Here is a 26,142-nt window from a genome sequence, read left to right on the forward strand (position 1 = left end):
GAAATCAAGGCCCAATTCTGCAAGCTGCTGTCTATGGCCAGACCTTTGAGTCTGTTTGGGCCCTTCTTGAAAACAGTGGGATTCCAAACAGCTGCAGGAATTACCACAATTCATAAGACTACAGAATCTGCACAAGGAGAGGTGATAGTCCCCCACCTCCCCTGAACAGCTTAGTAGGGAAAAGTAGTAAGGTTCCAAACTATATTACTTTCTTTTACAGAGCCACTCCATGTTTGGGGGACCCTTGTACAAGCATTTCACTGGGGCAGTCCTTTTCTCCTGCTGATCCCAGGAGAGCCATGGGATTATTGGGATGGAGATGTGGCTTCTTCCATGTGAAGGGGAAAGTGAAGGATAGCAAGACCTTGCCCTGCTCCTGGAATGATCTCAGTCAGCTCATGGAGTTTGTCTCTCCCATGCCAGGACAACCTACTACAGAAAGGATTACTCTACAAACATGGTAATTTCCACTGTGGCACAGTGAGGTGATGCATATGATTTGAGCCCCTGTGGTAACTGATTGTGAGGTCTGTGTCCTTTTGTGCCATGTGCCCAGACTGAGAAATTCCAGGTCCTTGCCTCAGGCAGGCTTCTGTGTAGAGTCAACTTCTTGGACCAGCAGTTGAAAGGCTTTGATTGCTCAGTGATGATTTTTCAGCAGTCATAATTTAATTAGCTGTCAAAGAGGCTGTCTGGAATACATAACCACCTTACCCGGGGCAAAGATAAAGTGCTTAGCAGCTCCCTCAGACAAAATGGCTGTTCTAGTCCAAAATGGAGACAAAATTAAGCTCACAAACTGACCCAGATTTATCCCACATACTCATATTCATGACCTAAAATTGGGTTGCTATTCCATGCCTAGCACTGAGTTGTATTAGTATTATTCCTTCTCTGGGTGATGACTGTTGAAAAACTTGATTCATCTTTGTGACATGCTCTGCAATCTCCAGAAGAGGAGATGCTGTAGAAACATAATGTACTGTCATGGAATGAGGCATTGGGGCTTTTATTTAGGAGACAATTAAAATCAGGCATCTCTGTAAGGCAGGCTTAACCCCGGCCAGGCTAACCGCTAACTCACATATGCTGGCTGGTGAGCAGCATGTGCCACCGGCGTAGTTTTTGTTTATACTGATTTAGAAAAGAGAAAGGTCAGTTTGGGTTTGGGTGTGGAAAGGCTGCAGTGGGTGAGTTTCAAATCTCATTGTCACCAGAAAGCAGCTAAGGTGTGTTTAAAAGCCTAGTCTGAGCCACCCTGTTGTGCAGAAGACCTAGGCTGGAGCCCATGACACAGGGTGAGCAGCACTGTCTCAGTCCCCGCATCCCCCAGGGAACAATTGCTTTGAACTGGCTCAAATAGCAAAGGAGAGCTTTATAGGCTGTATTAGTCTCTTCCTCCACACCAGAGGGAATGTGCTGCATCTGTGACAGAAGAGGGCAGGCAAGCTGATAAGAGAAAAGAGTAGAGACACAATCACAAGGCAGTTTTAGGATGGCAGCTTTGGAAGTGCCTACTAGATGACTAGGGGCAAACCCAGCAAAGAAAGCATGCTAGCTCGAGGCTGCTTTGCTGTGCTCTGGCATACACAGTTACATTCCCTATTCCCTCCGTTACTCAAAGAGTTCTGCTTTATGTGCTTTTTTTCTCCCTTTGGGCTGTATTTATTTCACTACTGTACAGTTTACTTTTGGTAAAAATATTGTGCTGCAAAGTCTTTGGTGGCCTCTGATTTAAACAACATGGATTAGAGACTCAGCCAACAAAGCCTGTAACAGCCAAGCCGGGGATGTTAAATCACAGTGATAGTACAAGCACTTTCAACTGGATTTTTTTTTCTCAGTAAGGTGTTAATTTCCTTTTCCAGTGTGCACCCAAGTCAGGATCATTGCATTCTGGTTTGAAATGCACAGCCCTGGACTTTGACAGAACATAGATTGGAGTTTGCTAGAGCCAGAAGCAAGATCAATTATTGAAATGGATTGTTTGACTCTACTCCTTTAAGAGTTACTTACACAGAGAATAAGTTTTCTAGCTGGAAAGCCCTCTCTCCTGAAGAAGGTTTTGCAGTAGTCTGAGCAACTCTTTCAAATGCTGGTCTATCCCAAACTATTAAGGAAAGCCAGGAGGGCTTCTCCTATGACTCATTCTTAACACAGGGAAACTGGGAAACCACACTTAGAGATTTTAGAGCTTAATCTTGCAAGGTGCTGAGCACTTCAGCCCAATCCACCACACCAGTAGTGAAATTCTACAACTCATGACAACCTTTTAATTCTGGCACATCTATATGGATGAAAGGGGCCCAGATAGTGAGGCCTCCTACACCACTAAAACACCATGATTGGGAGTTGTATACACTAGATGTATCGGAAACATCTTCAGCTCTGCTCCCACACAGACAGCCAGGGAATGTGTCTTTGGAGAGAGAGGCCACGGGAATCACAATTACATAGGTCCAGCAACATCCTCCACAAACAGAAGGGCCAGGCTGTGGAAGGGCCAGGAATGGGAGATCTGCACTGCAGCCTGGCACCAGTTGGAGTTATGTGTGTGTGAATTTTACCTCTACTCCACCAACAAGACTACTTTTTATGTGAGTGAAGTGACTTTCACCCCTCATGGTCATAAGCTGCCGTGTAGTGGTTTCCAGGCGTGATAGGGTTATGCTGGAGCTGCAAAAAACTCCAAACTGCAGCTGCCCCCTGACAATGCTTACTGTGGCACCAAGAACCAAACTGAGTTATAAAAAAGTAGCTTATAGCTACATATGTTCAACTCCCTTATTTAGCCTAAATAATATTATCTATAGCTTCCATTTAATGATCCAGAGTTTCTAAAGTAACATACCAGAGATCAGAGAAGATGGGAGTGGGATGCAATTCTAAAAGGAGGGAGAGTTAAAATAATCTTGTTTTGGTCAGGAGGGTTGCCAAGATACACAGCTTTGGAAAGAACAGGGAATAGAAATAAACCATCAGGGCCGTACAATCTATTTTAAGATGTATTCTGATGTATTGCAATTGCCAGGAAAAAACTTTTTTTGCAGCTATATTGTCTGGCCAGCTTGTTCCTCCCTCACTCAGAAACATGCTGCATTCCCACCTGATTTCCAGTACTTATAACAATACCTCCAGAAACTAGTCATTAACCAGGTTCCCCATATGTGGAGATGAATCAATACATGTACTTCCTGGTTCAAACAGAAGGGCCAGGCTGTGGAAGGGCCAGGAATGGGAGATCTGCACTGCAGCCTGGCACCAGTTGGAGTTATGTGTGTGTGAATTTTACCTCTACTCCACCAACAAGACTACTTTCATTAACCAGGTTCCCCATATGTGGAGATGTGGAGATGAATCAATACATGTACTTCCTGGTTCAAAGCTTTTCCTTCTCCTACAAATTTATTCTCAGGTCTAAATTATAAATCCAGAACATATTATTATGCCTTGAATTGGGATTTTAAAGCTGGGGACAACAGTAGACCTCATGGCATATTTTCTCCCATATATAAACCTTTATGGTGTCTGGATAAGTCATAACTTCTGTACTTCAATGTGATTGACAGAGTTAGTCAGGAATTTACCACCAAAATGGTAATTTGTGATAGAAAATGCATTTTCCACAAAATGGACATTTTCCATGGGAGAGACAATGTGGGTAAGATCATCTCTCTCTTCCACCAACAGAAGTTGGTCCAATAAAAGATACGATCTCACCCACTTTGTCTTTCTCAGATCTTGTGACCAACATGGCTACAACAGCACTGCAAACAAACATTTTGATTTTGCCAACATTTTTTCAATTTTACATTGGGGGAATCAACACAAAAGTACTTGGTTTCAGGTTAGGTCAAACCCAAATCAAAACATTTTGGTTTGGGTAGATTTGACATTCATGTGTGTCTGCTTCAGCGCCTTGTGTCTTCTCTCTGGGCTGGGCTCCATCTCCCATGCTGCACCATGGTCTCTTGCTTGAACTGATGCCCTGTGCCACGGGAACTGTAGTCTGGCTGGGGAGCCCAGCCCATCGATGAGAAAGGGGACATGTGGCACTTGAACTAAAATTCCGATGAAGCACCACAGAAGTTCAGGAAGATGCAGATTAACAGTGAACTGAGCTGGAACAAAATGTTTCAATTGGGTTTAACAAATCCAAATTAAATATTTTGTTTTGATCAGAAATGTTGAAATAAAACATTTTCAATATTAAGTTTTCCTGAACTTTCTATTCTGTGAAAAAAATTCAGTATTTCAATATTTTTCCTAATTTGTCATAAAAATAAATGTAAAAATATCATAATTTTTCACACCAGGGAAATTTTGATTTTTGATCAGGTCTGGATTGGTATAATGCTGTCACTCACAGGACTGTTAAGAGACTCAATCACTGTGCTTGATCTCTGATGAAAGTTGCAAGTGCAAAGCTGTGCTATAAATAACTCAAATAGATTAAAACCTGGTATAATAGATTTTTAATACATATATATTTATGGCAGTACATCAAAGCAATTTCACGAAGATAGATTTTCGTTTTATACAGCACTGTAAAATAGATACATACAATGTAGGACAAAATATGGCAATTACAGTATTTAGTATAAAATCTAAACATGTATTCAAAGGGAAATGTACTTAAATATTTTCAGTAGTAATTTAAACTCAGTAGTTGGCTGCACTTATCCTTACTGTTTTCAGGAATTGGAAATTATTTTAGCCACACAACTCCTACTAAAGTTAATAGGTGGCAAAATTCCACTGGAACCCTCTGAAAAGCGAGGGGTTAAATTTCTACATTAAAAACGGAGACAATTAAGTGCACTGAAATGTGTTGTGTTCCACAGTAGAATTCTTGTAACTCTACTGGCTGCACAAGCAGTGGCAACTTTGAAAGGCACTCATGAATTAGTCTACAGTAACTCTGGTCCACAGGCATTTTTTATTCTTGGTACTGTACAGTAGAAAATACAGTAATTTATACAATATAAAATGCTTTAACTTCTGTCAATGCCTTAGCATTCAAGTTATATTGCACGTGGTTAAATATTCTGTGTAGGCTGTGATAAAAATAGAATATTTACATGTTGTGTTTGTTAAAGAACAAATGCATTACTTTGCAGGATGTTTTTTTGAGAGCTAGCAGTGAGTTTTAACACTTTCTATATTTCTAAAAAGCAATTGAAAAGTTGCATCCAAGTTTCTATTCAACGCAGTGAAGATATTTTCTTCTCAGATACTTTTCTAGTACACAATTTGGTCCTTTTAACGTATTCAATTTTTTAATTAAAAATATATTACATCACATCTCATGCTGCGATCTGACTGTAGAAGTTTGCCTGAGCATGTGGTAGCCAAAATAACTAGCACTTTAAAATAAATAAATATTTAAATTTTAAAAGCAGCAGTATCTTTGGAGTTCTGTAAACAAACTGCTACAAGAAGTCTATTCAAAGACTGAATTTGGCATGTTGAGACTTTACTTGGCAATATTTTAGAGTTATATGAACCTGCTAGGGAAGAAAACAGTTTATTAGGCATATCACAATCAGGCTGAAGAGAAATGTAAAAAATACTGATTATTCCTTATCATATCTGAGGATAAATAAAAATGATCATCCACCAGAAACAGAGTACATCTTTACATAATCAAAACATATTCCCTCAATTCGACTAAGTGAGACTTTAAAAGGAATAAACAAAACATATACAAAACCCAAGATGTACAGGACCCAGAGGTAAACAGAAGCTTTATAAATTTACAAGTGTACCAGTTTAAACAGCATTGATATTAGACAGTTATATCTCACCAGAATAGGACCAATATTAAAATTTTCAGTCCAAATTTGAAGAAGAAATGTTCCAAGTGTACGCTTGGTACAAACAAATTCAGTGCAAAGCACTAGCTCTGATGAAATTTTGCTGGCACTTAGCTTGCCCTAAATTCCTGTTAAAACATAAAAGAGTTGGTACATAAAATGTATGCATTCATATACACATACGCCATCTATGATCTGGTCTACATTACAGACCTATATCAGTATAACTATGTCCCTCAGGGATATGAAAAATCCATACCCCTCTGCGATGCAGTTATACTGACCTAACCTCCGATGTAGACTGCGCTATGTCAATGGGAAAGAGCTTTTCTCATTGCCACAGCTACCGCCTCTCAGGGAGGTGGATTAACTATGCTGACAGGAAAGCTCTCACCCGTCGGCACTGGAGCGTCTTGACTTAAGTGGCAAAACGCTGCATCGATGCAGAGTTTTAAGTGTAGACTTGCCCTTGGTATGTATATACCTCAGCATGTTCTTGGAATTCACATGATGCTAGGTGATCTGTTATAATGTACTGAATCTTTCCTATAGTACAGTGGGAACTGAGAAGATCAGGTGCATGGCATAGCAGTAGCACTGTACAAGTGTCATTTTGGCATTTCTCTGGACAGCTTTTTATTCCATATAAAAATAGCTCTATTTTAGCTTCTGTCATTAGAAACTGATAATGCATGAAAAACAAGGAAAAGTGACTTGCCAGCTTTTCCAAAGCACATACAGTTTGCTGTTTATTTTTACTGCTGTAATGATGGAACATTTCAGTTCAAATAGGACTTAAGGACCTCTATTGGCTGGTTTACCACTGTTACAGAATAAGATACTGAAAATTGAGAGTGCCCAATGTTGCATCAAACCCAAACACACACATATCTGGCTAACTGCTAATAAATTAAACATTTGCCACGCAATGGTGAATGTTAGAAAGCAAATACCAATAATTAATATAGCTTTGTTACTATATATCCATATGGTAAGAGCTGTCCATAAATGAATCCACTAAGCTGCAACTGTATTATACTTTAACAAATATTATATGTTAATTTAATTGTTGCAGTAAAGTTTGTTGCTCAACAGCCACATTTGTCTTTATCTTTCTCCTCATTTAGCTGCTCAGTAGAGCTGTGTCCATTGGACCGTACTACCCCTTCTGGTATCCATGACTTGTCCACGCACCGTTCCATGCGCTTCATGATAAGGTCAAGCAGAGTTTCAATAGCTTTGCTCACATTAGTTCCACTAGCAGCACTTGTTTCAAAGTACGGTATCCTGTAAAGGATAAAAAACACACCATCTCAGATCAAGTGAAACCTTCCCTGAAACAAACGCATTATACGGTTATGGCCACATACATAAAAAACATTCTCCTTAGAGAATGTCTGGAGAGGTCAACAGAATCAAGCAGAATTCTCCAAAAGTTGAAATTTAAATGCAACCCTATGTGAAGTGCTTAGAGGTGCATTAGCAGGACAAACATTAATTACCCCTCATAACAGCCCAGTCACGCATTATCTCCATTTTACTGAGGCACTGTTGGATTATGTGACTTCCCCAAGGCACACACTGAGCCAAGAAAAAAAATAAATCCATGAGTTCTGTTTTCCAATACTTTCCTTTAACCACAACAGATGCAATTGCTTTGTGTGGCCTCATCTCCACAAGCATTTTTCTTAAAACCTCCATCAGTAGCTGCTCTACTGTTGGTAGCAATAATGGGAGTGCTCGCGTAGATGGACTGCCAACAGATGTTCTACACTTTTGCTCCATTGCTTAGCTGAATTGGTGTGAAAGCAATGTTTATTAAAGAAAAAAACGTATGTAATCACAGCCAGTGTGTGAGTGAGAGAGAGAGACATCCCCTCCTCAAAAGAGCCAGGTACATAACACCATTCATGCTATTGTATTCATTTGGCTCCTAAGGGCCTCAAGCTCTGAGGACAGCTACCTCTTCAACTTCTGCTCTAAGTGTTTCCTCCGTGGGCTCTCCCATTATATGCATCTCTCTATTTCCAGCACAGAGTGACAGCTGCAAGGGATGCAGGGAGAATGGGCCACTTAAGGATCCAGATTTTGGGTGGTGGCAAACATCAGAGACAACGGGCAGTCCTTGTAGAACCGTTCTCCTCACTGATCTGGATTCGTTCCTCTCAGGACCTCAGGGTGGAAGAAGAGACTGGCTGGCAGCTCAGGAGAAGAGGAGCGAAGGCAAGATAGGGGACAGAGAGAAGAACTGAGGTTGAGGGGAGAAAAAGAAAAGGAGGAAAGCAAGTAAAAAAGATAAAAGGGGAATGGAAGGAGACAACCCTGAACTGAGCATATTGGAGAAGGAAGATAGGAAAGGGTGACTCAGAAAATGGAGATGACAAAAAGTAAGAGTGAAGACACTAGGAAGAAATAAGAAAAGGGATATGGTAATGGAGAAGTAGACACAGAAACAAGATAGATAATGACATGGAGAGAAAGAAAAAAAGAAGTTAGTGAATTGGATACTGTGACACTATGGTATTTCCTGGGTTCCAAATGGCATGTATGATCAGAAATGGAGGATGCTACTACACCCAAATGGGTCTCAAGAGCATTATTCCCCATACATAAAAGGGCCTTCACTCCATCCCATACAGTATGGAAGTTCCCTGTTGTTTCCCTTAACTTCTATTAATGATGATGTACACCCGACAACCCACTATAGCATCTGAGGAACAGAAGAAAGCAGTGGGTCAAATGAAGCTTCCCTTCCCATCCATGCCCCAGGAAAGGGCGAACAGTAGCAGGAACATTCACTGGAGTCAGAGTGGCTGATGATGGGGGTGAGAGTATAGAAACAGAGAGGAAGGTGGTAATAACAGAGAATATAAGAGAGTCTAAGTAAGATGCTGACATTCAGCAAGCAGCAGCTACCAATTGCTTTGAAGAAGACAATGACAAGGTGCAGATGGAATAAAGGAGCTCCAGGCAGCGATAATTTCAGTTTAATTCCAGTCTTTAAATGAGGAAATGCAAAAAATTATTCATAGGATACTATGCAGAAAGGGATGGAAGAGGCAGCTCTGGAGCTGAGGGATGAAAGAGGATTAATCATTAGTCTAAAATAAGCATCAGAAGTCACCAGCATAGTGAACTTTGGGCCAAAAAACCTGGGCCATACACTATGGAGAAAGAGCCTGTAGACTGAGATTTGCTATGCACTGATGGGGGAGTTGAGCTCATGAGAACAATCCACATACCTAAGAGGAAGGAGGAAGAAGAGACTCAACCCTGGAAACTGATTTGGCCATATAGAGCCAAGCAAACAAGAAATCGTTTGGTTAAATAAAATCAAACTCCTTCATGAAAAAGCCATGGCATAACAGTGAAAGGACAGCTGCCCTCACCACTATCCTGATCCACACTGTGTAAAAAGATACAGTAAAATGAAGCACAGGATAAAACCCAATTCTTTTATTTTTCCCCCCTTAATTTTTAAAAACGTCTTTGAGTAGCTTAAGGTCCCCATGACTCACCTAACAATAAGCTCTGCTCCTTGCCATGACACCTGGGAGAGAGTCCATGATACCAGCTTCCATTGCCCACTTGTTATATATATAACAATGCCTTCATGCTTTTTCCATGCTGCCCCTCATGCTTGGGAGGAGCTTCCCATAAATATCCTCAAAGCTACCTCATTATCCTCCTCCTCCTCGATGGCTACAAAATACTTGACAACATTTAGAAAGGCTGGTGTGTGCTGAGACCAAAGCCTATCGTGCTGACCAAGACTCTCTCATTGATTCTTTGTACTCCCTGCATATTTCTCTTGGTAGCTCTATCAAGTGATTCATTCTTTAAGTTTCCTCAGATCCCTTGGGCATTTAACACCTGGTCTTGGTTTGTGCCAGTACCTCCTCATTTACAATTTACTCTCTGGTAGTCCAGACAACTCAACCAGTCCCAACATTCCTGCTTCTCATATACTTAGTGAACTTCCTGAAAGTTTGTTTAAACACTTGAAGCTGTGCTCCAATGCTAAAGAGGGAATTATCCTTGTGTATAGCCCATTCATCTTCTCACGCATATCCAAACACAAGGGGAAGAATATTCATTTGAAGTAATAAAGGTGATGTGTTTAGTAAAAAAGGTAGAAATACTTTGTTCTCTTAGTATTTTGAATCTGTTGTTGGACAAAAATCCTCCAAGTGAACATACTTTTGAACCCTTTGTTATGTATCTTATCTACAAATCTAGTGCCATTTGGAATATTAATTAAACAAACAGTCTGCATATTAGTGAAATCCTAGACTTTTTCCTGCTGAGAGAAATCTTTTAAAATACCTTCTGATGAGAGTGGCCCCAGAACAATAACTGGAAAGTTGCCCTAATCATTGCTTTATAAAAACTGCTCTTCTGGCCCAACAAAATCATTTTGACATTTTTCCATAGAACAGCTCCATCTAGAGTGAGTAGGTCACCCTGCAAAGGTAATTGCACTCATGAAAACTAAACAACCACCTCAGAATTGTACACTTGTACAATTGTACACAGAATTGTATAGACACTGGTTTTTTTTTGATCAATTATAGACTGAAAATCAGCAGTTCCTCTGAAAAACACTAACATCTTTTGGGACTACAGGCATGTCACACAGCTGGTGAAGGAGTGGGGAGGAGGAAATTTAAAAAAGTAATCCATTTCAGGAACAGGAGAGGAAGTTTCCACAGACGACAAACTCCTGATTTGTTGTGAACTCAGACTTTTCTTTGGGGCAAATTCAGGTGGAAAACGTACACTTCTAATCCTTTTTAAGCTACTGCTATATTCTTCATGGAAACTATTCAGCAGAGGAATGTGAAATTCTAAACGTAGATCAAAAAGGCAAACACGTGTGAAAAATCTCAGGTATGGTCTTACAGGAAGGGCAGGTCATTCTGTTGTTTACATTTCAGCTGTGTAACTAGTCACCAAGCCATTCTTATTGCCAACAGAAGAATCCAACAAGTCATGTCGAACACCGTAAATGTAACTGGCAGCTTCACACAAGTCCAGAGAGCTAATGATAGTCCCAGACAACATAGCTGTAATACACAAAGCATTTCTCTTTCTCCACCCTTGCATGTTACTGCTTTCTATTATATGCAGTGCTGTTATAGCCATGTTGGTCCTAAGATGTAAAAGAGACCAGGTGGGTGAGGTAATATCTTTTATTACTCTTCTTCACTCTCTGTGTAATCTCAAAAGCTTGTCTCTCTCACCAATGGAAGGTAGTCCAATAAAAGAAATTACCTCACCCAGCTTGTCTCTCTGCTTTCTATTTTGGGAGCCTCACCATGCCAAAGGTGTGTGGATGTATTTTAAAACCAATTTACATTTTGTTTTTGTTTTTTTAAATGCACTGATAGAAAGACATAGGAGTGGTTCAGGGAGGAACAAGCTGGATGACACTTCCATTTTGTCTCATTTAAAGTCAGTTACTTCCTGATTATAAGAAATGCAAAGAATAAGCAGTATGATAAATTAAGCAATGTATACAAGACCAAAGGGAGGCGGGGAGACTAGTCACTGAACTATTTAAAAGCTATTGATTTATGGACTTTAACATACTACATAACTGAAAATTAATCCTGACAGCCTGAGGAATGATCATTCCAGGACCCTGTTTTTACTGGACAAGCTTGCTTTTTAAATACTTGTATATAAATAAATTGGGCATCTATCCATGGAAATAAAGACAGGAGTATTCAGGTGTTAATTATTCACAGCAGAGGAAATGACAAGATGAAACGCAGCTGCAGGAGCAGAAAATATTTTTCCCAAAGCTATTTCCCAAGGTGTCTTTTCAGATCAGGATTTGAAAAGAACACGTTGATCTCTGTTCACAGGCACTGTGCTTGGTAATGATGAAAAAGCAGCTTCTGTTCCTATAATGCCTTTCCGATCAAGCAGAAACAAATACAGGAATGTTACTTATGAGCTAGGAGGTAGCTTGGGAGTGAGTAATGTCTAACCCAGCTGCCTAGTTCAAAGTTATACTGAGAGTGGGATAGAGAAGTGGTTAGTCAAGCAAGGGACTTGGCCCATCTGGGCAGAGCACCTGTATTATACAGTATATTGTAAAACAAGATATAATTGCAAAATCTGTCCTGGCCTTTAAGGCCCCTTATATAAGAGGTGTGTTTCAGCTACTGTCTCCAAAGTAGCATGCCATCACTCAGGCCCAGAGAGCAAGAGGAACCTGAACTTGTACCCAATTTGCCGCCAACGCCCACCCTTCTCTCTCATCTCCCTTTTGCACACAAAGTCAGCTGCCTTCTGGTTTGATCGTGATCAGTCCTGGTTTAACACTGTCTGCTCAGTTGCATTCCACTTCATGTCATCGAATTTGATTGAATGTATTTGTGAACAAACACGGGTAACATTTTTAAATGGAGATGAGGGCTACAGCAGTAAGTCTCAAACTAGTGCTCTTGCTCTCTCTTTCCCCCTTGCACCAAATGTGGATTTTAGCAGCATCCTTGGCGTTAGGCCCAAAAAGCTGGAGAGGTTTATCTAATATACACAGTGCAAAGCACTGGGCTGTTGGGCTGTGTGTTAAATATGAAAGTATTGGGAGGAAATGCTGGATCCTTCTGGATCCTTTTGTGGACAATTAAGAATGACATCATGGAGCTGAAATGGAAACAGAATTACTTGACCTTCCTGTAAATACAGAAACATTTCTTCCTTTTCTTATACCCATAAAGAAATGTTAAGCCATTAAAGACAGAATCATTGGGGCAATGTTTTATCAACACATTTCATGACAGAGGAAATTCTTTTAGTTAATGAGATTTCAGAGCCCCAAGGAATTCTCTCTTGGGCCACTGCTGAGCAACCTACGTGCTTCTGTCATACTGCGTAAATCTTCCATTTTCACCTGGTGAAGAAATAGCTAAAGTAGTTGACGGTCAGGAATGCCAGGGTGGAGACTGCAAGAATGAAAAGCTTCAAATGACTTTCACCTAACTCCTTTGGTCAATATGATTATGCTTCTGTTTATACAATTAAAGACAAATGAGAAGCTGGATTTCTCTGTGTAAGAAAGATGACAGGGCAATCATAGGGCAAAGGAACCTGTTGGATTAGTAGAGCTAAAGCCCTATTATTATTTATTTAGGCACAAATTTACACAGATAAATTATGGGTGGGATTTTTAAAATCTCTCTTGCTCCCATGCTTCGTAGCTTTATAGGTCACCACCACTTAGTAAAATATAGATAATTCTTGCTTGTATTCTCTTAATTTGTAGAATTTAGTTAATGCAGTTAAAAATACTAAGAATTAAATTATAATTAAAAATAAATATTTAATAATGGAGTAATCTCCTCTACACTCATATTCTAAATGCAACATTTACTGGTAGTAGGCATGGAGGGAAATGTTCAGTACTACCCAAAATGGTTAGCAGTAGCAACAGCTCACTCAGTGAGGCAGGGTTGCTCTTTTTTCCTCCCTCCCACACCTTTTGAAGTCGTAAGAACATGCCTATTCATGGTTACTTTTCCTCACCCACTCACAAGTACTGAGAACCAAACAGAAACTCTCAGAGTGAAATGGGATCTATAAATCAGCCTTCTAGTTTTTGATTCCCACATTGTTCAAATTCTGACCACAAGACTAACAGACATTTCATCTTATGCAAGTAATATACATTTATGAAGAGGTGTGCAAAACGATTTCAGATATGAACACACATCATCTGCTGCTTCACATTTCCCAAATTTTCATTTCTTTTTGTAAAGGTACGTGTTACAAAACTATGCTGGTTTGAGGTTAGTGCCCCACAAATAGCATTACACAAGCATATAAGTTGGAGGAGGAAAAAGGAAGGATGTAATATTGCACTAAACCCCATCTTGCTCTGTCCCTTCCTAATTACAGAGTTGACAATTTGTGAGGCTAAGAGCTTAAAAATAAGAGTGCTTCTGCTTAGTATTGCCTCTGCTTTCATCCAGAGTTTAATGTGATGCACATATGCGACTCTACGACTTTGGTTAATATACTCTTAGGTTTCATTGCACAAGGAAATTAGGTCCTCTGCTTACTGTAAATAGCCATACTAAAGACTACAGGGTAGCTATCATTTTGGCTTCTGACACAGTTCCACATGACGTTCTTATAAGCAAACTTGGGAAATATGGTCCAGATGCATTATTATAAGGTGGGTGGCACAACTGGTTGAAAGACAACACTCAGAGTAATCTCAATTGTTTGCTGTCAAACTGGGAGGGTGCATCTAGTGGGGTCCCACAGAGGTCTGTCCTGCGTCCAGTATTATTCAATATTTTCATTAATGACTTGGATGGAGAGGAGAGTAGGCTTCAAAAACTGCAATGCAATCAAGCAGAGATGAGTTGCAAGCGCTATGGAGGACAGGATTAGGATTTAAAATGATCTTGCTAAATCAGAGAATTGGTTTAAAAAACAATAGGATGAAATTCAATAAAGACAAGCACACAGTGCTGCACTTACAGAGGAAAAAAATCAAATACACAGTTACAAAATGGGTAATAACTGGCTATGCAGCAGTGCTGCAGAAAAGGACCTGTGGGTTATAATTAATCACACACTGAATACGAGTCAGCAGTGTGATGCTCTTGTGAAAAAGACAAGTGTCATTCTGGGGTGTACTAACAGGAGTTAATTGTTCTGCTCTAATCAGCACTGGTGAGGTTTCAGTTGGACTATACCTAGAGTGAGCCAAATACATGGAATGTGTCCAGTCTTGGGCACTGCACTTTAAGAAAGATGTGGATAAATTGGAGAGAGTCCAGAGGGAAGCAACAAAAATGATAAAAGGTTTAGAAAACATGGTTTGGAACTATAAGAGTTTAGGAACTCTGACAAAAGATTGAAAGAACTGTGTATTTTTAGTCTAGGAAAATGAAGGTGGAGAGGGGACATGATAACAGTCTTCAAATATGTAGACAAAGTTGTTCTGAACAAGACAGTGATCAATTGTTCTTCATGTCTGCTGAGCGCAGGAAAAGAAATTAACTGGTTTAGTTTGCAACAAGAGAGATTTAGATTAGATATCAGGAAAAACTTTCAAACTTTAAGGATAGTTAAGTACTGGAACAGGTTACCTAGGTGGTTGGAGGTTTTTAAGAACAGGTCAGATGTGTGCCAGTCAGGATATACTTAATCCTGCCTCCTCATTGGGCGAAGGGGGAAAGCGAAGATAGAGATTGGACTAGATGATCTTGAGGTCCCTTCCAGCCTGTAGCCATTTCTAGGATTTGATGATTCACTGTGCAGCTTCCTCTCCTCATAAATGAAATGTGTTTTCCATAAAGTTATGGAGAAGAGTTTACTTTGTTTTCTACTGCAAGGGCAGAAGGACACAGATGATACCCCCATGCAGTAGTATTGTTCAATAAGGTGCATATCTTTGCCTAAAGTATGTGGCATTTGCCTCTGTCAGAGACAGGACAGAGATCAAACAGGTCCTGGGAGCATTCCAAGATGGCCATTCTGACAAGAGCCTTCTAGTACACAAAGCAACACCACAGACCTTTCAAGAAACACATTTAATTTTGTTTTAACCACAAGAATAACTGCAAGGAAGATACTTGCCCATATTTTTCTGCAAGTTCCTTTGCCTCCTCTTCTTTCACCACTCTCTGGTCTTCCAGATCACTTTTGTTTCCACATAATACAATGTCAGGGTTTTCACAATACGCATGCATTTGTAGCTGGCCTAACAGCAAAACAAACAGCAATAACAGGGCTTATCTTATTTTGTTAAGTAGGAAGTTTACTTAGAACATGAGTGCCTTTTTAAAATGGAAATGGAGAACTTGGCAAAGTAATTCTCAGAGATGAGAAAAAGAAGTTTGCTGCCAATTTCCTAACTCTTCTCTTCCTTGACTTTTTTTTTCTTTTAAGCACTAGAGATATTTACATGCCAGTGGGATCTTTACTGATCATCTGGTCCTGGTTTGGTCTCTCTTAGATGCTTATAAGACCCCCATTACTACAGTATGCAAGAGTTTAACACCGTTAATGTATTTATACTCACAACACTCACAAGTAGGGAAGTGCTATTATCCCCATTTTACAGATGGGGAATTCTCTGGACACAGTGACTTGCCAAAAATCACACAAGAAGTCTGTGGCAGAGCAGGGAACTCAGCCCAGTCTCCAGAGTGCCAGGACACCACACCACCCTTCTCCCCACCTGAAGTTATTACGCCACTTTGGGACAATCACCTCTACAACAACCAATTGTGATGCCAGAGGCTTTTGACATCAAGTGAAGGAAGACAAGTAGATTATCTCAAACAAAAATCCTGCTCCAGTCCAAATGTGCCTATATTTAAAAAGCAGGACAAGAGAAATACGGAAAACACAAGGAATGAGCCAAATTCATTCAAACTGCAACTCCACTGAAGTCAAGGGCACAATGTTTGATAAGATTTTCCAGAACACTCTTGCAGGTCCTTCAGTTACTGGAGAATGCAATATTTATGATACATGGAGGAAAGGACATTACCACAGACCAGTAACCATGGGTGGTTTATCGGTATTCTATACAAGTGCCTCTTTTCAGTCACAATTCAAGTGAACTGGTTTTATTATGTGCAGATTTTATGTTAGACACAACACTTTCCCCATCAGCTTGTAGGGGAAGTCATTCAGTATTGCCCATTGCCCTCCCAATACTAATAGCTCTAACTGGGGGACAAGATGCACCAAGCCTCTTGCTATGATGCAGTGGGAGCTGAGGAACATGCCTGCACCCATTGTCAGCCAATCACTGGAAAAGCCCTGGAGCAAAAATGCCTCATAATCCCTAGAGTGCTAGATTGTGAATCCACAATTTCTGTGCTAAGGATTAAGGGCCATCTGCCCCTGAGCTTTTCCAATGAGCTGCTGACCATGGGAAAGTGAGTACTTCCCTGCTCCTGTTTGGCAAGTGTTTCCTGTCTCTTCCAGAACAAACCCGAGAACAAGACTGCCAGGTATTGCATGGTATCCATGACAAGCTCTCAATCAAAATAATCAGGACTGAATTTCAAATTGGCTGATTTCAGATTTCATTATTAAATATCACCCATTTTCACACTGCATTTCTAACATCAGGGGCATGAAACCAGCCTGAGGTTTTGTGAGTGCAATAAGTAAGGTAAGAAAGCCAAAACTTCAGATAAAGTGTTGGAAACCAAATTTACTCACAGCTTTTTATACAGCTTTCCATTTTGTTCCTTTCTAGAAAGCCTGAAGTCAAATATTTTTGGGCCTATCCCCTCTGTGGAGCTCCACATTTCCACATGCAGCACAGGAAAAAATGGGAAGTAAAGACATGACATACTTATCCAGTTTCTGACATTGAGAAAGCTTTGCTCATTTGTCAGATCGAAGAGGAGAAGAAAGCCCATAGCATCTCTGAAGAAAGCTGTTGTCAAGCTACGAAACCTAGAAATACAAAAGCACAGCCGTAATTGGTTTACCTTTCATAAGGTATAGCTAATGTGTCAATTATTTTGAAAAATGATCATACTATAAAATAGACAGATAAGCAAGGTAACCTAAAATTTAATTGTACTCTAGAACCATCACTAGTCATGTCCGATTTCTGCTGACATAAGACCTGAACCAATTTCAGTTACTATAGGCCTGATCCAAGTCCACTGAAATTAGTGGAAAGTCTCTCATCAATTTCAGTAAGCTTTGGATCAAGCCTTACATAGCATATTTGACCAACTTTAAAAAAAGCATCTAATTCAAAATGAAATTCAAATCATGCTGAAATTCATTACTGAGCATTTAAAGTTAGACAATAAATTAAAATAGTGCCACCTAAAATGTTGGAATGTTAAAGCTTTTTGAAGCATAAAGACACGTGAAGAATATATCCAACTTTTATACTTTCTATAGAAAGAGAAACTGCCCACAATATTCAGGACACAAACTTGATTCCATGCAGGATAAGACATTAGAAAGTGACTCTTACCCACCATCTACCTGATCTTTACATAGGAAGGGATGAATCCTGCAGCTCTACTTCCGTGTCAAAGACAATGGGGGTTTTGCCTGCCTAAGAACTGGGTAAGAACTGCAGGATGTGTCCCATAGACAGTTATTGGCTTTGGTCTTGAAAGAGGACAAATGGCTGACGTGACAGTGCTAGATATAAATTTCTAGCACAGCATTATATTATATATATTAAAATCACCCTCAATAGTTACCATTCTGGTAAATTACAGCAACTTCAAGGACTCAGGACAAGTCCAAGCAGGCTGGCTACACGAGCTACTGAAAGCCTAAACAAAGTGCTGGTAGAAATAACCAAATATGCACTGCAGGCTTCTAGCAGAACCCTCATTCTGACCTCATGTGTATGGCTTCCACTGAATCTTATTATCTTCAGAATAAAGAGAGAAAAAGAAAGGCAGAGAAAGAACAAAAAGAGATAAATGAAGAAAATAGATTATGCAGCCAGATAAAAGGAAGGAGCAAACAAAAGAAAGAGCTCACAAAATATATAGAATATGAGGGGAGGGTGTGTCTATAAATAAGAACTTCCCCCAGCCCCAAGTATTACATTAATAGGCATTCAGGGGAAATTGTGATCATATTGCTGTTAATGTCAGAAAAAGGACACATTTTGATTCATCTGGAATCATGTTCATAAAATGCAACAGGAAAATTCATGCACTTGAGTTCAGTTAATAGTTTAGTGAGCACATTCACACTCGCTTCATATAAAGGCCACACCTTTCCTGTCCTGCAGTGTCCCACAATTGCAGATGTATCCTCTGTCCTCTGCCACTAATACCATCTGGCCCATTGGATCTATACACCTGTAACAGACAATTTTCCAGGATAGAAGTGTCAGCAGTCCACACTCAATAGCATAACAAACAACTGACATGTAAATACAATACTGTAGTCAGTCTTCATGCCAATAACAATTTAATGCGTTGTTGATCAGAAAATCAAAACTAGACAGACTCCGTGTCTTTGCCTTAGGAGGCTGAGTTATAGGCTCCAGCTTTAATCCTGCCCTTTAGTAAAATATTTAAGAAAAAGCATCAAATGAGACAAGAGAAAATGTTTCCAATAAGCTATGGAGACCTAGAGAGAAATTCATTGTGGCTATTCATTTCCATTAGGCAGGCTTGATTCTTTTTAGTTTTTATTTTTACTATTACTGTTTCACTCTGTTCAAATTGAAACAATTATAAAGAGCACAATCAGATAATGTAATATGGCAATATATTTGTACCATTAATAGAACCATGTCAGTAAACAGAATATGACTGTAGAGATAATGACTTCTGTTTAACTGTCACAAGGTTGCTAAGAAGAACCTTGTGTAGACCTGATTATATTATAGCTTACAAGGACAGGAAGTAGATACTAATTAAAAAAAAAAAAGCTCAGGAGCTTATTTAGCATGGGAATACAAATAAAGACATCTGCTGGGTATGAAGAGATTCAAATTGGAATAGTGTTTAAAGTCATTGTCTAGAAGACATTTCAGTTTGGGTTGTTCTTTCCTTTTCCTATAGGTATTACTGAACCCTAAGCTTAATGAAGTTATGGATATACAGGCAATATCACTAGCAAAGAACATTGTCACAGGATGATGGTCACAGTGTCATCAGACAGGCAAAGCAAAACCATCACATTTATTTTCCAAGCAAGAGACATTTATTTCAAGAGTTCTATTTCGGTTACTCCATTAGCACAATTATTCACACAGCAGCAGCCAGTCTGCACAAGGACATTCTACATCATGAAACCTCTTGATACTCCTGCATGTTGGGTGAGGGGGTGAGTAGCCCAGGTGAAGTGACTCTACCAAAAGTCTTCTGCAACCCCTGTATGCTAACAAGATGGACTTGACGCCAACTATGAATGTGCACATGCAGCAGTGGTATGGTAATGTAGCTCTCCATTGCCCCAAATCAAAAATCAAATTTGCCACATATCTTAGACAATTCAAGTGTCACCTATTGGATTCTTTGAAGACAATGGGAGAGTGGATTTCCCGGGTAATCCAGGCCCAGACTGAATGCCAGGTTATTTTTTGTGCTGGATGCCCTGTTGGTATAATAGCACTGTGGCATGAATTGTTTACAATATTTACTGACAGCATCCTCACTTCAGATAAAATTTCTGAAACTAAAGTTTCCAATTTTTTTTTTTTTTTAAATGGCTATAAAATATTGAAGATGGATCACAGATTCTCTAAAAAGTGATTAAAGGGAGGAAATCCTGCAGATACCCATTCAAACTTTGTCGCATTTAAAATTAAGACCTTGTGAAATTAAAAACTACTCATAATATTTTTGTTTTCACATTTTGACCTCTGATGCTTAGTAACTTGGAAAACATAGGTAACTGCTTAGGAAATAGGAGTCCTACAAGCGCTGCCCCTTTCATTTAGAAAGTATTAATTATTCACCACCACCCTAAACTGTATTTTCAGAAGCGCTAAAATTAACATTGCTGTCTTTCTTTATTAACCACTTCGGTTTATAAAAAAATGTATGCTAACACATCTTTAATTGGGGCCAATTCCCTTCTGGAAAGTCCATTGATAAGAATGGCAGTTCAATTTACCAGGATTGGTCCGAATGCCATAACATCATCTGTTGCTATCAGTACAGCTCACTGAATAGGGTTTATTAGTTAACTGCTTCTATACAAGTGATAACCATTTTTGTGGACTCCATAGAAACACCCTTTTTTGTTTAATTTACAATTCCTGGAGAGAAGAGGAAGGTATTTTGTGCCCATGAGATATGCTCAATTACGCAGTGACCATGGAGCAGATACCTCTACCGAATGATCAGCAGATCAGGTTTTAAAGAGTAATTTTATGCAGTTGATGGCTATATTTTATTTTTTTTAAATAACTGTACATTCAAAGTATCACACGGCTGATGCAACTTACCACTCTCTTTTCTCGAAAGTCAATACCCACTGTTGTGATAAATCTGGAATTAAATTTACCATCTGTGTACTGGTAAAGGACGCTGGTTTTTCCTACTCCAGAATCACCGAGTGCTAGGAATTTGATGAGGTAATCGTAGTCTCCATCAGACATAGTGAGAACTTTGCAGACCACCTTTAAAAAGCAAAATAAAAAAAACTTGTGATCTCATTTCATTGCACAAAGCAAATGGCAGTATTCATAATACACAGAATTAACAAACTTAAGTTTCCCCTAAAGCTTTTTTAAACATGCTTAAAATAAAGATAAGAACAGTGGGTTAGATTCTACACTCCTTTACACTGGTTTTATGCTGGTGTAACCCCACTGAAGTTCACTGATGGAGTGGAGGATCAGACTTAACATTTGGAAGGGTCAGTGCCCATCTTCAACAGAATTGATTATGGCCCATAATTTCAGTAGAAGCAAGGGCCAATTCTACTCTCACCCCAGTTTTACACTAGAGTAACTCCAATGGCTCTGACTGACTTATTCTTGATTTATACCAATGTAAGTGAGAGGAAAATTAGGCCCAACGTGTTGGATGAAGAAAGTCAGCTGTCCTGGATAAACTACCTGCCAGTCAATGGAAGGCGTAAATGAGTGCAGGATGGTCCTGCCAGATAAGAGTTGTTGCAAATCATCATTTATTGAAAAATAATTCTTACTTTTTATTAAAAAAAGCAAAAAGCAACAAAGTACAAAATTAAAGTAATCTGGAAAACCCATGTACACAGTATTAATCTCAGAACAATTTTCATCCGTATCTGAAAGATTGAGGTAGTTATATAAATGCATCTGCAGTATCCTGCTGAACTAATATTCACCAGAGCATATAGGATTTGAAATGCATGTAGTATCTATTTTATTCTCCTGACTCTAACCGTCACAAGCAGCAATTCAGTAAAAAGGCACTATACTGCCATAAACAGATTATATTGCTTTTTTGTGTATGTGTGAATGCACCACACCAGGCTCTTTTAAAACAGCTTAACAATAAGTGCTCCATGTTTTATGCAAAATGAATTTGGTGGAAGTTTCAGGAGATGCTCCAAAGTCTGGGTGGTCTATGAAGACTGACCTACCCTCTCAACCTAAATGTTGCTTAAAACAGTGGCTATCAAACTTTCCAGAGACTACTGTACCCCTTTAAGGGATCTGATTTGTCTTGCATACCCCCAAGTTTCATCTCACTTCAAAACTATTGTTACAAAATCAGACATAAAAAAATACATGTCATAGCACACTATTACTGAAAAATGACTTACTTTCTCATTTTTACCATATAATTATAAAATAAAATCAATTGGATTATAAATATTGTACTTACATTTCACTGTATAAACAAGCTGTACAAACAAGTCACTGTCAATATGAAATTTTAGTTTGTACTGACTTCGCTAGTGCTTTTTATGTAGCATGTTGTAAAATGAGGCAAATATCTAGATGAGTTGATGTACCCCCTGGACACCTTAGAGTACCCGCAAGGGTATGTATACATGCCCCTGATTGACAACCATTGGTGCATTTTCTTCATTAGTCATTGAAAACAGATTATTGAAACAGTCTCTCAAAAAAACAGGATCACCCAGCAAGCAATTTTCCAGAAAAGTTTCCATTAAGAAGTATTAGGTGAAAGGGCAAGATGTTAAGAAAAACAAAACTACTATTTTTTTTTAAATGTCCAGATTGATTTATGATTCCTTCCTGGTGTTTAGTTTGCGATGAAATGAATGCCTCCACATCTTCTGCCAAGCTACCTTGCAGTCCCTGTGTAAACTTTTCCTTCTTTTTAAACATAGATTCTCTTATGTATAAATATCCCTAAAGTCACTAGCATTTTAAAAATGCCTAGATACACAGCAAGTGCATCTATTGTGATATGAAGACAGGCCATCCCTATCTGGGAGCTTGTCTACATGGTGCATTAGTCCACACTAGAGGGATGTAAATTTTAATGTGCACTGGTATGTTGTGCAGTAACTGATCCATATGGACCCTGCTGGTGCGCACTAAAGTTCCCTAGCACATGTTAATGTAATACTGTTTGAAATGGGATTACATTAACACACACTATGGAACTTGTAGTGCACTCCAGCAGGGTCTGTATGGATCAGTTAGTGCACAATACGTGGGTACTCATTAGAAGTCATACCCCTTTGGTGCTGACTAATGCCATGTGTAGACAAGCCCTAAACTTACCATACTACCTGGGGCCTCATCCCATATAATTATCGGCCCTATTTTGTTGGTAAGGGATTGTAATAGCTAGCTTTAGCTTCACAGAACCTGAGATTCTAGCAGTAGTAAAGTGAGACACTAGTGGTAATGCTACCCTTTATTGCTAACAGACTGCTGTTGTGAGAAAGTATGTGCATGTGTATGAGGATTCAGAAGATAAATACAAGAGAAGTGCAAAGTATTATCAGCAGCAGCATGTTTGGAAATGTAGAAAACTATTATAGTTTGTCTCTTGCTAAAATTTACTGTAAATAGCTACCGCCCTTCATTGAACAAAGGTCAGAGCTAGCAGAAGATTAAAAATATGCATCTTATTACAATACAGGAATTTGCAGAATACCTGTTTCTATAAGCTGCCACACAATATAGATGGTTTTTTACCCCTGCTTTAATTCACCATATAGCTTTTAATTCACAATTTGCAAATGGCTGGGAAGAGGGCCAGGAGCCCTTAACAGGAAATAAATGAAAAATACATTCCAATCAATCCTTGACAAGGAAAAGTTCTTCCTCAGTCAAAATGAACTGCATATCACTCCCACCCCTCGCCCTACAAGATAAACCCAGTATTCAAATATTTCCAAGATGTATTTACTGTGAAACAGGTACAGGTAACCTAACCCTGAAGAGTGGCAAGGGTTATTATCACAGTCGGTCCCAGCCCTGTCCTCCTCCCTGTACAAATATTTAAAGTGTTTTCCACCTTCCGCCTTACAAGGCTTACACCCCAGGAGCCAAGAAGCACACAAATTTCTACTACATAAATTGGCACAATTTGTTAAAAGCAAAACCCTTAAAGGAATTAAAATAAAACAAAAAAAAAACCCTGATACTTTTAAACAAACATTCTTTTATATCATTAGCAGTGTTTATTATTTAAAATAAATGTATTACACATACATAAATAAACCTCCATCCATTAATGGAAAAAAGTGGAGAGGGAACAGATAAAGTGATGGTTTGGTGGCCCAAGTCATAGATTTGAAATACACAGAGGATGAAATCCTGCCCCCAATGAAATCAATGGCAAAACTCTCATAGGCTTCAGTGGGGCCAGGATTTCACCCAGTTCTCTGTAAACACCCACTCAGATCCTGGATGGGCGAGTTCAATCCTTCATTCTTCCAGCAAATAAAACAGATTTCCTTGAAATTTGCTTTCAAAACAAATATTTGTCTGCTCAGGCTGGACATTAAAAATCCCATGGAATTTCCATAAATTGGGTTTTGCCTGGGACCTTTGGCCAAAATTCCCCACCCACTTCTGTATGTTATGTATTGCTCAGTATTAGTTGCTACTCTCTACCCCAATTACCCTCATTTCAGTGGTGCTGTATGCATACAGCTTGTGTAGCTCTTTGGAATCTATCATGGTTAAAAGTCCTAATTAAATGCAAATTATAAATAATAATTCAGCCCATGTTCATCTTTTCGGGAATATGTCAAAAAAAGGGGAAGAAGAATTGTGGATGTTAAAATCATTAACACAGAGAAGATATCTAACCTAACAAAGGGCCTATTGCTTTAACGCCTCCATGGTTTTTCATTCACATTTTTTAAATCAAGCTCTCAGCAACTTCTCCATTGCAGCACACTTTTCAGTCCCTTCCATTCACATTCATGTGCCCTAAGGAAGGCATATGAAATGTAGGAGGGAGTTGGATATAATAAGAACCCAGCAGGAGGTCTGAAATAGTTTTGGAAGAGATTTCAGCATTATTATTAAGATTAGGAAATGCAAGAACAGCTCCTTTTGCTGAGAACTGAAAATTATCAAAGGAACAGGTTACACAGCAAGCACTCCAGCCAGCTCTTCTCTTTTTATGAACCTCTTGTGTTCTGGTTACATCTGATCTTTCATAGTCCAGCACTAGGATGGACAGAGAATATGAAAATCTGGGAACCTCTAATGGCAGTTTGTACTGTTGGTATGATCTGTATGATATTATTATTATCTATTTCAATATAGCCATGTCTATGGCATCTCCAAATGATTATGCCTAGACGCTACTACTTTCTACTCTGCCAATAGGAAAGGCTACATGTGCCTTGAGGCAAATACTGCTCCTGATAAATGAGTCTATTCACATTAGTATATTAGTGAAACTACATTAAGAGGCTTCTATCAGTTTTACATGGTCACATTTCACCTAGGGTACATCTGGTTATAAACAATACCGTGATGTTGTTGTGTGATAAAGCACTCAAGAGCAGGGCAGCTTTGTTCGTGGATAAGTTAAGGAAATAGGCTTGGCATACAGGATTTTTCCCTTTATAGCACAAAATGCCCTCTCTACACAAACAGCTACTTCATGTTATCACTAAAAACATGTAGCTACTGATCTGGCAAACACAGCTTGGGGGGAAGGGGGCTCAAAACAGATCAGCTTACAGAAGTAAGGGTGAAGCTCAAAACAAAAACAAACTAATCATTGAACTGCTAGTTAAAATATATGCAGACACAGACACATGCATTTTAAACTACTACCTGTATGCCTGTTCTTAATCAGACTGCCCTCTACTATGTTCAACACAATTTTATACCAAAAAAAAAGTATATAACTTACCTCCACTCTGTTCAAGAAATGTAGTGGTCTAATCAGAGACACTTATTGTTAGCAGGAGTATTTCTCTAGCTCCACCTGTTTAGCACACAGCTGAGCAGCCTATGTGTCACCTATTTGCATTTATGTCAGTGGCTGTTTATAGATGAAAAGGTGTGCCTCATGTCTGTATGTGTAAAGAGAGTGCTGGCTGACAGCAGGACTGGGGAGCAGTTACACACTTACAATATGTCCCATTTGTTATCTAAATGGAAACAGCACTTTAAGAAGGGACTTGTATATGTCCCCCCAGGGAGCAAATAGAAATGGCAGTCAGTGTGTGTCATAATAAATCTTAATATTTAATTGCCTGTTAGAAACAATATCACTATATAAACAACATAATATACTGATCACAGTTAAGCCACATTTTAAAAAGTATAATGATCTTAATATGCTTTGCAACTTTACATGCCCTGGTCTTAGAGGAGGCCAACATGGCAGCAATCTCTGCTCTCTAGTGTTAGCTTTAATTTATCATCAGCCTTTCTCCCCTGTATATAGAGCTG

The 26,142-nt window shown here is 39.2% G+C and overlaps 1 protein-coding gene across 3 annotated transcripts in view; it reads right to left on the reverse strand.

Annotated features, from left to right (window-relative positions):
- Positions 1-4,464: 4,464 nt before the first annotated feature.
- RAB27A (RAB27A, member RAS oncogene family) overlaps positions 4,465-26,142 on the reverse strand; it is a 54,304-nt gene continuing 32,626 nt past the window's right edge. For 2 of the 3 annotated variants that reach the window (XM_067555872.1, XM_067555873.1), the window contains exons 3-7: positions 20,752-20,925; positions 18,564-18,649; positions 17,158-17,261; positions 15,420-15,543; positions 4,465-7,103 (exon numbers count right to left, since the gene is read on the reverse strand). In XM_067555872.1, the coding sequence (XP_067411973.1) occupies positions 6,905-7,103; positions 15,420-15,543; positions 17,158-17,261; positions 18,564-18,649; positions 20,752-20,904 (666 nt within the window). In that variant the 5' untranslated portion in view covers positions 20,905-20,925 and the 3' untranslated portion in view covers positions 4,465-6,904. The remainder of the gene's footprint in view (positions 7,104-15,419; positions 15,544-17,157; positions 17,262-18,563; positions 18,650-20,751; positions 20,926-26,142) is intronic. The other variant, XM_067555874.1, reaches the window with a different exon arrangement.

The sequence above is a fragment of the Emydura macquarii genome, unplaced genomic scaffold, assembly GCF_026122565.2.
Source record: "Emydura macquarii macquarii isolate MOO-44397 ecotype Brisbane River unplaced genomic scaffold, CSIRO-AGI_Emac_v2 contig_1644, whole genome shotgun sequence".
Lineage (NCBI taxonomy): Eukaryota > Metazoa > Chordata > Testudines > Chelidae > Emydura > Emydura macquarii.